The 13,875-nt window shown below is 39.1% G+C and overlaps 1 protein-coding gene across 1 annotated transcript in view; it reads left to right on the top strand.

Annotated features, from left to right (window-relative positions):
* TRHDE (thyrotropin-releasing hormone degrading enzyme) overlaps positions 1-13,875 on the top strand; it is a 223,010-nt gene that overhangs the window by 173,278 nt on the left and 35,857 nt on the right. The window contains exons 10-11 of the mRNA XM_009327544.1: positions 3,432-3,565; positions 3,660-3,715. Of these exons, the coding sequence (XP_009325819.1) occupies positions 3,432-3,565; positions 3,660-3,715 (190 nt within the window). The remainder of the gene's footprint in view (positions 1-3,431; positions 3,566-3,659; positions 3,716-13,875) is intronic.

The raw sequence follows: 13,875 nt of genomic DNA, 5'->3' as shown, positions 1-13,875 counted from the left end.
GAAGTTGCTCGAGAGCTGGGAGAGCTCAGAACTTCCAGCCATGTGCAGTTAGCACCAGCTGGAGGACTGTCTCACAATTCCAGAGCAGAGAAAATGAGAATCAGACCCTAACTGATTTTCTTACTTCAAAACAAATGTTATAAAATTTAATCATTTCCTCCTAAATATCTCCTATATGTATGTGGTAAAACTGGAAGTTTCAGAGCAGTGTTATTTTCTGAGGCATCCAGACAAAACATGACTATGGAAAAACACTTTCTGATGGAAGAAGATTAAAAAAATTTCCCTTTAATCTCAAATACAACTGTATATATATTTTAGATTGAATTTTAAGAGGTGAACTAAAACCATCAGAGATAGATTTCTTCCCAGATGAAATCTTTGTTGTTGTTTAGAAAGTCTTGAATGGTTTAATATAGAGTTTAACACTGAATGACTACCTTTTCCTTAACTATAATACTTGTAACAGGAAACTAATAAATGTGTTTGTGGTAAGTGGAGAAATTGCCCAGGTGTATAGAAATTTTCAGTGCTTTAATCACCAAAAGAAAGAATTTCTTTTATAAGAAGGCGTGAGAATTGACAGACTCAAACATCAAATTCCAGTAAATTATATAGAACTATGCGAAGCACATGCATCAGGCAGTCCCTTAAAATAACCACCTGCTTATATGAGCTGGAAAGGCGTGAAAGATTCCTGTCCTGTATGTCAGGAGACGGTCAACACATGAGTGGTCTTATCAAAAAATAATAGCAAGGGGTTATGGTTGGATTTAAACTGACCAAAACAGCAATAATGCCATCAAGCTTTGAAAAGATACTGTTCTCCATTAAAGCAATATGTGTTGGAGGTGTTGCACAGCTGTTACTTGTGAAATAGGTTATTTTGAACTTGTCATATTTGACTGGCAAGTATCATTCAGTACTCTATTAAAGCATAAATAATTTCCTCACTTTGGAGATCAAAATTTAATACAAATGCTCAAACAAGAAAAAAATATGTCTTTTTTTATTACATCTGATTTTGAAAATTTCCATTTAATGTATTTATTTACCCAGCTATTGATTAATGTGTGCTCATAGCCCACTTGGTATGCTTTTAGGTATCACAGTGGTGCAGGGATTAACCAGTTACAAGTAGCTACTTTTGGCCATGGTGGCATTTAAAGGTTAGTTTGCAACAGAAAAGCATGGTGGGAAAGCAGTACTGCGTTAAGGTGGTAGGATTTTCTGCCAGGCGTGAGCAGCCTGCTCCTGACCCCACGTGGCAGTACACCCCTGAAGACCCAGAGAAACTCTAAAAGGCGTCATTTCCCTCAGCAGTCTCTCCTAGATATAGAAGTGGGCATTTTTGCTGTTGCTCTTAAGAAACCCACTAGGTTGATAAGGAACATAGCTGAGGTTTAGGGGTGACAGGCTGTATTCACAGCACCACACTGGGTAAACTAAATCTGGATGGGGTAGATCCAGATTCAAATTCCTTCTCTCCCTGTTTCACAGCAGATATTTGATCCAAATCTGTTCTAAGAAAGTGCCTTTATCACTATGCTGTAAATTGTTAATGATCTTTTACAGTATTTCTACAGTAATGTTTTTCTTTGTATAAGATTCAGTGATTTACACAGGAACCAGGATTCAAGGCTTCCGTAAGTAGGCTGGAGCAACTGGGTGATTCTGACTTCAGGTCCAGTGAAAAAAGGATTTAAACAGAGGAGCAACTTCAGTATAGCAGTCTAAGAGAGTTTGCGTAGGACTGAGCAATATAGCCCAGTGTTTAACAGACCCCTGTGGAAGGAAGGACATCTGGTGTTAAAACCTTGTTCCAAATCAGATTGCGTGGCAAAAGCAGCTTAGGTGCTTTGACAGTATGAACGCCTGGGAAGCCCACGGAGTTGTAGGACTTCTTAATTCTGGTTTTCTCACTTAGTCCCATTTCTGCAGGATACGTTGGCTCCTAAAGGGTGCGTCTGCTTGGCGCTTTATCACAGATAACTAAATGGATGTAATCAATATTTTAACTAAAACCAGGGGTCTGTAGGCAACAATTGAGTTATTCTGGGCTTAATATTTCTAAGAAGTGTATTTTTAAGAGATTTTAATGATGTCAGAACTACCTAGGTGAGAAGAGGACTTTCTTTTTTAATCCTGCAGCTTTTTATCTGAATTCGTGTGCATAACACAACTCCATGAATTTAAACATATAATTAGGTGTTTTTAGGATTGGGGTGTTGCTGCTCTTTGTGTTTTTTGCACCTTAAAATGATAGTTACTTGTGTGTTTGCTAGAGATATTTAGTCAAGGGAGAAGCATAACTTTTATCTGTAGTCCTCGTCATCTGTTATTTCCTCAGAAATTACTTTTTTATAAGAAAGGCTGAAATAAATCAATTTCTTTAGTAAGTCAAGGTACTAGATAGTATGTGTGAATTGTTAAGACCATATTGTTAACTTTTTTTACCACTCGTTACTTTCAGGGAATTCAAGCACACCAGACAATTCTCTGATGGAATTATGTTTAAAACAAATTTTATGTATTTCTTTTTTATTTTTAAAAATACATGAGAAGACTGTTCCTTTTTTCAACAGTGTACAAACTAATTTTATTATAGTAGAAGAAATCATTGCTGAATTGTTAATGAGTTCTGGTTCATGATCAGTTTTGTCAGAATAATTGACTAGATTGAAGGCTTCTTGAAGAGACATTGAAGCCTGAGGCTTCATTCCATGATGATTCTTTCCGTAGTGACAGAAGTGTGTGTTGTGAGTTCAGGGCGATTTTGTTGTTGAAATCCCTAGTCCTGCAAATAGTTGTGGACTGCCTGACTGTACAAATACTGGAATAAATTTAGACTTTCAGCCCCAAAGCGATTACTTAAAAAGAGAGGAAAGAGGAGGAACAGGTTAGTTGATACAAGGTTAATCGGTCTAGCTCTAAAGGGGAGCCTTTCAGTGGTTAGTAGCTAGAAGCTGTACAACTGGAAATACTTTAATTTAAAATCCAGTATAAAAGCTTCATCGACTACCTACAGAAACATTTAAGATTGTATTTTTTTTTAATCACAGGTTTAGTCTTCTCCCTATAGCACATCCATTGAATTATTGGAGTTACGGTTGTAGAAAGCTATTTTAGCATGGCCAGAATCAGGGTACCAGACTTAAAATGGGCACCTCTCATATAAATACTATTTGCCAGAAAAAAAACACCCTTGGAGTTCTGTGTGGGTTAAAGGTCCCCATAGGAATGTCAGTTGGCGTCTTTCTTTACATCAGAACAGATAAAGGAAATTATTAATCAAACACAATGTTTTTGTTAGTCTTTGAATTAATTTTACTGCCTTCATGGATATTTAAAGGAGAGAATTTAACAGATATGTCTTTAGAATTTTTAAATTTAAAACCAAGTCCCCTTCCCATCTTGTTCTTTGTTTCCAGAACACCACAGAATTCCTGCTTTGGAAGAGGCAAATTGGTTGCTGGGAAACATCAACCAGACTGGCTACTTTAGAGTTAATTATGATATTAGGAATTGGAGGCTGCTAATTAATCAACTAACAAGGAACCATGAGGTAAGCTCCTCTTCTCATCCCTAAAATCTGCTTTGATGAAACCTCACTGTTTCATCACCCTAAATGGTTCAATTTTTGTGCTTGCCCCTCACAGGTTATCTCTGTCAGTAATCGAGCAGGCTTGATCGACGATGCATTCAATCTAGCCAGGTATGTTTTCCTGAAGATAATCTATCCTCATACACATTGCTGCAATAACTCAAGCAATCATCAACTCAGCAGTTGAGTGTGTTTCGACGTTAAATATGTTTTAAACACACTTTAGTTCTTTTCCCCTCCCTTTTTTTTTTGTATGGCACATAAACATGGTCTACAGCACATTCACTGCTCTTGATCAATAATTGCCATAGGGTATTTCCGAGTCTGGAGAGATCTGATCAATCTTGCAGCAAGTTCAATTTAACACTTTGGAGATAAATAATCTCTTTCCTCTTTCTCTAATGAATGAGGGTTTTTTCTTCTGTTTCTCCCTAATGCCCTGCTTCTCCTTTTTTTATAACTGACCCTTGTGCTGTATTTAATTTGTGATGGAAGGCACCTTCAAGCTTCAGGAATTTTTTTTGCCCTGACTTGTACTGTTATATCATTTTTCCAATATCTTTCTTTTCTTGTTACCTGCTAGAACAGACTCTTTTTTCTGCATGATGCTTTTCACACAGAATGGAAAATCAGAGTTCTGTTGAGCATTTGTGGAATTCATACAACATTTTGTGTTTTCCTATGATCAGAGTTAATAATTAACACATATAGTGCTGGTTAGGTAATGCCATCTTTACAATTTGAGGCAATGGAATTGTCCCCATTTTGAAATCAGGACATCCAATATGTTGGTAGTGAAAGTGTAAAGTGAGAGGAAAGTAGTGGAACATTTCAAACTTCTTGATTCTTGAGGTACCTGGCAACATTGCATCAGTAAAACGCTGTGATGTCAGAGACAGCATGAAAAGAATTCCTGATATTACTGCCTTTTCTGTTTGCTAGCGTATTTATAGCCATATTTGAGCAGGGGCTTGCAAGAATCGGCAGTACTGAGGTACATTTCGCTACAAATGGTCACCGGAGATGTTTGAGATTCAGGCACGGTGGCACACAGAAATTATGGCTCAGTGATGTTCCAGCATCACTGCAGTAAAACACAGTTGTGTGCCCTACCACTCTGTTCCTGCTGCCAGTGCTAGACTGAATATATGACATAAACTAGTGATTAGCCCTTACTTAACAGTCCAGAGATGTAGTAGGAAAGGAGGCATCATGGGGAGTGAAGGAGTATCCATTTGCTTTCTGCAGTGCCCTTCATTCTTGCCTTGTGGCATCTTCCCATTGGCAACAGTAAAGGACTAGAAATAGGTCATCACTTCAGACTTCAGTGGACCATGATTTGTGTACTCTCTGGCTAGTAGAATATTGTAGAGTATTCTGAAATATCTAGACTATTAGAAGAACTACTAAATGTTCGGTAATGTAACAGTCTGTTCCAATTTTATTTGGTTTTGGCACCTCAGAGAAGTAGTGTGCAGTTGCACAGAATCGGTGTGGCGCTTTCTTCTTTTTCCATGCACTGAACGCAGTCAGATGTGGCCAGACTTCCCTGAAAATCTAGACACTGAAAAAAGCTGTTTCTTAAGCTTGTAGGTGCGTGTTTTTCTTCTGAGTCCGTACTGAGCCAGTGCTCTAGGATGTCTTGTTCATGAAGCGTAAAGGCAAGGTCTTGAATAAAGGCCCAACCTGCATCGTCAGGCCAAGTTTTGTCTACCTAAAAACCTCCCAGAGATTAGATGAGTAATGCATTCCCCACTTGCTTTCCAAAGCAGTTTTATGGTGATACTGGATCTCGCTGCTTTTCTGGAGGTAACTACGCCAGAGCGCTGTGAAGTCTTTCACAAGATTTCACATTGTAAAAACTTGACTTTCTTTTGTTAACGATGAGCTGCAGCGGACTGCTGCTACATTTGCTACTCATGCACCATGGAAAAAAGTAGTTGAGCTAAATATTCACAGCGTATACACATGTGCATACATGGATATTACTTATGAGGAAATATTCTTCCAACAGGGATACGTAGCTAGATTCCTCTTTCTTTAAAATCTCTGCACAGACTCCTGTCAGTAGCATTACCTTGCGTACATGCCTTACAAGACAGTCTGGGTGGAGGAAAGATCTGCATGTTTGCAAACAGTAGATCTATGCTCTGTATTTCAAGAGTAGCAATAAGACATGTGGAGCTGGCTAAACTTGCCACGTAGGGTATACTTTTTGTTGATCTTTTTTTACTTTATTCATCTATCATCTTTCCTATTAAAAAACTCCCAAACAACTACAGCGATGCTGGTTAGTCTAATTGGCTAGCTGACCATATGGTACCTTTTTAAGAAGGGTTTGGTATTTTTTGTTTTCATTTCCCCTCTCCCAGACAAAGAAAGACCAAGAATAGGTCTAATCCTTGCTCTGTTCCTTTATCAGGAGTAGGACTAGAGAGGCATTAAAGACTTAGAAGAGGGTTGTGTTGGGGGGCAGGCCTTGATGGCAGAGCGCCTGAACTTCTGGGAGTACGAAAGCAGATGGAAAACTCTTGCTGGGACAAGCAATGGGGAATCACACACTGATGCTGTGGTGCAGCATAGCTGCCCCTGCTGTGTTGGGTGCTCCAACGTGATGCTGCAGTGTTCCTAAAACAAGGTCCGAGGGCTATCAAAATCACATAGACCCTTTCAGTTTCCTCAAAAAGTCGGTGTTCAGAAGGCCACCATCAGCCTAAAAGCAGCTTAGCTTCCCCCCCCTTGGCTGCGAGGGGCAGTGCAGAAAGTCGCTTCACTTTCTTTTGGAGCAGTACCATGGTTTGGATGTTACCTGCCTCATGGATGCTGTGCTGATTCAGTCTCGTCACTGATGCACAGTGTGTGTTTCTCCCTGCCTATATAATGTTACGTGATGGGGAGATTAAACGCATACAATATTGACTCTGACTGTGACGTGAGAAAAGGTGAGTAACCTTATTGACCAGGCATAGAGGTAATAATTGGTAGTTTAGACCTGACTTCTGAGAAGACTGGCTGTTTTTAAGGGTAATTCAGTCCTCAGTTGTGGTCCCGAGTTGCACCAATGTATTATCTTCTTGTCTACAACTATGAACATACACATTTTGAGAGAGAGAACTGTGGAATACATACTTTTATTTTAATCCCTAGCTATTATTTTCAGTGATAAAATAATGCAAAAATGAAAACATAACTTCTTAAATTCATGCTGGTCCTTTTTAAAAGAATTTCTAACATAAATAGTTCTTTTTACTGTACTGAAGAGACTGTATTGCTTCAAAATACCCCGTCCTTCTTAGAAACTTGTGAAGTACTCCCTAGTGTGTTGTTGAACTTGATACAGATAATGTCCATTCCACACCAGAAGGGTTTGACTCAATTTTTCCACTGTCCTAGTATGGTATGTCTTAATATGATATTTCTATGTAGTTTTACTGCTAATTGATTTTGTCTGTAGAACAAGTACAGGTCTTATCTTTAGTAAAATTTAATAATATTTAGATCTGGAGAAAGATGAAAAAATTGCTCATATAAATTATTTTGGAGCACCACATTTTATTTTTTAAAAAAAAAAAGGTGTGTTTGATTTCATTCCTCCAAAATGTTTATTATCCTTTTACTGTCCAGCATAATGATTTCTCCAAAATTAACAACATAAATGAATTGATGCCTCCAAGGAATATTTTAAGCTCTGTAACTTTAATTTCATAAAGTTTTGCCCATTTTCTATGGAAATATATTCCTCCTTCTTCCTTCTTGGTGTATTTTGGTTCCATAAAATTAATCAAGCAGAGTTGAATTGAATAATAGCAATAAAAGAAAGCTACAGCTTGCCCACTGTGTTTGAATTCTCGCAAGCTTCTTTGTTTTTCAGATTTTTAAATGTAATTCTGTTCTCAGCTGTAGTACATGCACACACCCTGAGGACCTGGAGAGCTGTAGCCTTGGCAGTAACATAGCTTATGAAAATACATGCCCCAAATTCTTGAGCAAGAATAGCACCTTGGCACTCTCTCTTCCCTTCTTGAAGATCCTTTATCTTTTGGGGATGTTTTGTATCAAATTTCAGTACAATTTGAAAATACCTTGATTGTAGTAAATGGGATGTGTTGACTGAGAAAGCCGAGAGAAGACAAATAGAACTGTGGTTTTCTTCTAAGCTTAAGCTGAGCAGAGGGCCGTTCCGATAGCCCCAATACGTAGTGTCACAGGAAATAACAAAGATCCTACTGTTTCTTGAGTAATGTTGTCAGCTTCTCCTGTCTTTCTCTTTCCTTAGGATAAGGGGTCAGTTAGTGAGTATGTGAGGTGGGATGTCTCCCACTTTACTTTAGGCAGCCCAAAGGTAGACCTGTAAATCTGAGCTTGTCACCTTGCAGTGCACTGACAGTTAATGGAGAGAAACGTGCACCTGACCTCTCAAAGCCACTTAACCACATAGGATAAGATAAATTATCCTCCTAATGTCAGGAGTGTTGTGTCACCCCTAGTTCTTCCTTGCTGGACTCTAAATCTTCATATTCGCTTCCCCTCATTAAACTGGTTGACTTAATCCAATATTATGTCAAAGAAATAGGTCTGGTTTGTATTCAGTGTTAATCAGTGTTGGATCAGATGTGACTGTGGATACCTATTTTACTGTCATCTAAAATAGTTACTGTTCTTTCCAGTTCTGGAAGAATCCATGAGTTTTGTCTCTTGAAACCTAATGTGTGTCTCATACCCCTTTGATCCTGCTTGCACCATAGTCAGCTCACCGTGTTAAGGTGGCAGGTGCTTCGTTTGCCTGCCAGCTGCTCAGGAAACCCTTTTTTTCATGCTGACAATCTGTCTTGCTATCGATTAATATCATATCTTCCGTTCTGCGGTTGAAGAGATAGTGGTGGAGTTCCTCGGATACTCAGATTTTCCTGTCGGTTCCCTTTTGGGTGGGTCATAGGCCTAGTGACAGCGCAGTGCACGTCAAGACTACACTCATTGGTTACACATTGACAAAGGCCAAAGATAAAACTTGACAGTAGTGTTTGGATATATCTTAGCAGCATTTCTTTGATGTTTATCAGAAGCTTTTTCTTAACTGGATTCGTGAGAAAGCATGAAGCGGTGTTGTTAAGTAATTGTTCTGCTCCAGGGATGGATGGCCATGTTGGAGTGCTGTCCATTTCCTTTCACAGGTTAGGGGGAGAGTGAGCTATAGTCTCTTCAGATGAAGTTTTTTTTAGTCCAGAAAAGCTTGCCCCTGTAGACTTCACAAATATAGGGAGCTGTGTCAGACACGAGCAATGACAAAAAAATATACCTTCAGAATCATCTGTGAACTAAGCAACTTCCCTGCTGCAGATGGCCTTCACGAGAGTTCCTCTCTCTCAGAATTTCATTCACCAGGCCAAAACCAGGAACCTGGTGCAGATATATGATGAGTTGTAATGATTGTTTTCCTGCCGTTAATCAGTTCTTCTTGGCTTGCTTCTTTCCAAGCTGTGAGTTCTGCTGACTCTAGAAAACCAAACTCTGAGGGTAAGGGAAAAGGCAGTGCCAACATACCTTTCAATATATAAATCCAGATTCTTTCCCTTGACACAAATTCATCTTTAACAGCTGGTGCATTTGACTCCAAGGTTGATTCCAGAAGTAAAATACCAAAGCAAGCTACTGCTCACTCCGGATCACCTTCTCACCAACTTGAAAAGAAAAACTCATTTAAAAAGTAAGTCTCAGTTAACCAAGTATAGCCTTTGGGATCTGGAAAATCATGTCTTTAGGACCCCTTGTTTTACTTATTTCTTTAAAAAAAAAAAGCCAACAAATCAAAGCCAACCCTCTCCTTATTCCTTAAATTAATTCCTGGATGTGGAGTGTTGCCACTCAGGAAAAAACATCTTATCCATTCAGCTACCTGAGGCAGCCCCACCCCCCATAATGATTAGCTGATCTTATTTCTGGAAACTGAGAGTTATCTTGTAACTAAATTTCTAGTTTATACCCTTCTGTATAAAATCCAGAATTATTCCTGCTAAATTGGAAGAATGTTTTCTTGAAGTTTCTGGTGGAAATACATGCATAACAAAACTAAACTATGGGGTTGAAGTGATCTTCATTGTTGTTTTCCTTCTCCGGAGATTAAGATTTCACTTATTGTAGCATTTGAAGTCTTCCAGTGTATCTGGTCTAATTGGTTCCATGTTACACTTGTTTGTGTTACTTAAAGTCCTGTTCAGTGTAATGTCAGGAATGGTCAAGGCACTTGAGACCCCATTTAAAATTCTGGGGCTGGATAATAAGTAGGTGACAAAGGTAGAAGTTCTCATCTAGCCCAATTAATGTACTTCAAAATGTTTCAAAATTTCAACGGCCACATCCAGGGTTGTTGACCTTGTTTTGCTTGGGTATTCATAAACAATCGTATAGGGTCCATTTAAATGAATAAGCTGCAGTTTTACTCCAGCCTTCATTATTACTCCTGATCGCATTTGCTGATAGTTCAATGCAGAGGCAAACAACAGGTATGTTAAGCAGCTCCTTTAATTAGTGCCTCTGAGTACCAGCTAAGGGAGCGAGTATTAGATCGATAGTTTGTATCATGCTTGATTAATAGTGGTACAGATTTACTATTTTAATAAATGAGGCCCCATCTAAATTATTTCAGCAGATGCCATAGTAATTCTCTTTCACTGTCAGGCAAATTTTGGTGATGGTTCACCAGCAATTGATTTAGATATGGCTTCCTACAAAAGTTGTTGGATTTCCTTTGACATAAATACTCTCTCAATGGGCCAGAGCAGCTGCGCCTTTTTTCGAGAAAATAGAAAGCTACAAATATTTTAAGGTAGCCATCATTCATTCCATATGCTGCGTGTCAGTCCATATGTTCTCTGACACATCACAGCCTTGATATCTGCTTTATGTGGAGATACACATTTCAGCAAACGTTTGCATATGTTTGTACAAGAATCAAAGCGATTCTTGAGAGTAAGCACACTAAGAGTCAATTCTGCTTTTGTAGTATGTATCATATGTGCATCTGATCCTGTTGCATAGCTATGAGCAGTAAAGCAAATTGTACAGCACATTCCAGGGGGGTGCTGGTGCTGCGAGAGCATCCTGGACAATAGAAAAACCTGTGAAGAGCTCAGGAAGAAGTTGGAGAAGACTCTTCAGCATGTACAAAAGAGAAACTGTATATCTGAGTTCTCTGCAGAGTGTTTAGTGCAGAATAGGGTAGGTGGGGGTAGGTCTTGGTCTAGTATACATCTGTCCTGTAGAAGTGGGTGATGTTGTTCATGCATATCCCCACAAAATTTGTCTATGCTTCAGTTATTTCTGGTACTTCTGAGTTATTATAGCAGTAATTGTTTTATCCTGTAGATGACATTAACTCTATTCTTAGCCGAACCCAGAATAAACTGTCAGGAAAACATGACTCTCGTTTCAAGGGAGTGAAAGAATTATTTTTAGCTAATGGTTGTTAGCCCATTGTCTTTTCACCCCATGGTCTTGGTCTGTTATAGTTCAAGCTGGTCTCTGAAGTCAGCTTGGTATGGACATATCCATGTTGCAGTGCAAATGTCAGGGACTGCTATGTAGTGACAGGGTAAGGGAACAGTCTGTGAAATTTGTTTTGGGAACATTAATTAAACCAGGTCTGAATTACACTTCAAGAGAACGTTTAACTTGGAGTTTGAGGTTAAACAAGAGGAGGAGAGTGGCATGAGTGGAGCTTGCTGAAGGCTTCTTAGCAACTTTGAGTATTGGAAAGGGGGCTGAGAGGTGCAAATATGGCTTCAGGAATCTGTGTGTTGGTGGGGCAGTGTGAAGTCTTCATCCAGCCTCACAACGTATGCCATTCTGTGGGGGCCCTATCCTCTCCCACCTAGCATACACCTGTTCCCTGTGCCTTCCTCTCATCTACAGACCCCTTTTTCTTCCCTGCAGCTGCCTGGTCAGCCCTTTTCCCCACCTCCCTCTCATGTCCTCTCACAATAAGCAGCTTTTTTACCTCCTTACCCTTATCCCAGAACCCCGTTACTTTTCTTTCTGAGGGTTTGGCCGGACTAGTATGGAAAGCAAAAGACCCTGCTGCTACCTTTGTCAAGGTAGCAGCAACAAGCCACCCTGAGAGGCTAGAGGTGCTGCTCTAAACACCCTGTGCTTTCCCAGCATCAGCAAAGGATATATGAATAAAAGGCAAGAACCAGCTTTTCTAGCTAGAACGGACAATGCCAATGCCTCATCAGCGTAAACAAAATAGTCTGCCACCTTAGGCTACTGACTGCTTTGCCTGCTGTTTTGACCTGACTGCACCATTGCTTCTCAGAAATGATCCTACTTTTTGGGCTCATCCGATTGCTGTTGGCCAGGATTGTTGTCTAGAGGAGGTCTGGTTTTTGTCAGTGTATGCTCTATCCGCTTGGCAGAACATACTGCCAGGGTGAACTTTTGAATTCAAAGTGCAGATTATAGTTTCAAGTTTTTTGGTCGTCTTCTGGTGATTTTATAAAGCAGTTTTTTAAACTGTAGACTAAGGTCCCTTCGCTTGATAAAATTTAAGAGAAGTCTTGGGAATCAATATTGTGTTAGTTTAGCTCCTTCCTATTTGGCTAGAAGTGTGTTTTCCTCTACCCAGAAATCAAGCAATAAATGACAGGAAGGACCATGTTATGACTAAGGCACTGCACAGGGAGTGGAGAAACCTGGGATGCTGTTTCTGCTATAGACTTCCTAGGTGATCTTGGTAAAATCACTTGAACTGTTTGTGTCTGTTTTCTCTCTGTAAAATGGAGATAAGAGAATAGGTGAGGGTTCGTGAGAATTTCAGAGAGTCTTTTATTATAAATATGTTTATCTGTAAATTGCTTTTACAGAAATAATATCCAATTCTATAGATATTCTGGCAAACAAAATTCAGATTGTATGTGTATTTTCAAGATCAGGCTTCTGTGCTTTCCATATGAAGTTTCTAGCTTTTAAACACATATTTCACTTGGGTGACTGGTATGCAAATTATAAACATTAGAACAGGAAAAAAGAGAGAGATGAAAAAGTATTGTGCATAATAATAAACGAAATAAATTTTGAATTTGCTCAAACATGCTCTCATAGCTACCATTGCCCATTGACAACTTAAGGAATAGAAGGGCTGCTTCATTCTACCCTTCCCAACAAAATCATCAAGAAAGAAAATAACACTTTTAATAATTGAGTCATCTGAAATTGACATCTATAAGCCCCTGAAATACATTCAAATTCCTTTAGTTAATTTAAGTGAGTGACATACTTCTCAAAAATCAGAGTTTCATGATGATGAAAAACATGACATACCTAACTTACTTCATAGTCTTAATTTTCAGCAGTAAGATTATTCCTTTTCACCTTGCACTACTCTTTTTTAATTCTTTTTTTTTTTTTTCATATGGGGAAGAAGAGGAAAGTAGAGATACTGAACTCCAATTTGAAGGAATTTTTGTTGCATTTTTACAAATGGGTTTTAAGTTTGGGCTTTTTTTCTGTTTTCAACAAAGGTGATTAATTCAAATTAATATTAGCCTTTGCTAATGTGGCAATTCTAAAACTGTGCAAGATAATTTAAGCCCCGTGATACTCTGATAATTGCATTGAATTTGAACTATTCTTTGTAGGATACTTCAGATGCTCTTGTGTGGCGTTGAATGTTGCTTGAAGAGTCCTCAAATATTTTGCATGTAAGAAAACATAATAATAAGCAGGCTTCACTTAAAACTGTCATACTCTCTGAATCCTTTGATGTTGGAGAGATTGAATGCTGATTAAATTTAGTACTTAAAATGAGCTTGTAAGCCAAATGTTGCTGTTGTATTTATCAAAGAGTAGATCATAGAATCATAGAATCATTAAGGTTGGAAGAGACCTCCAAGATCATCGAGTCCAACCGTCAACCCAACACCACCATGCCCACTAAACCATGTCCCTAAGAGCCTCGTCTACCCGTCTTTTAAATATCTCCAGGGATGGTGACTCAACCACTTCCCTGGGCAGCCTGTTCCAATGTTTAACTACTCTTTCAGTAAAGAAATTTTTCCTCACATCCAATCTAAACCTCCCCTGGCGCAACTTGAGGCCATTTCCTCTCGTCTTTTCACCAGTTACTTGGGAGAAGAGAGTGACACCCACCTCGCTACAACCTCCTTTCGGGTAGTTGTAGAGAGCAATAAGGTTTCCCCTGAGCCTCCTTTTCTCCAGGCTAAACAAGCCCGGTTCCTTCAGCCGCTCCTCATAGGTCTTGTGCTCTAGACCCTTCC

This window comes from Pygoscelis adeliae, unplaced genomic scaffold (assembly GCF_000699105.1).
Source record: "Pygoscelis adeliae isolate BGI_AS28 unplaced genomic scaffold, ASM69910v1 Scaffold113, whole genome shotgun sequence".
Classification (NCBI taxonomy): Eukaryota; Metazoa; Chordata; class Aves; order Sphenisciformes; family Spheniscidae; genus Pygoscelis; species Pygoscelis adeliae.
This window is presented reverse-complemented; position numbering and strand designations above follow the sequence as displayed.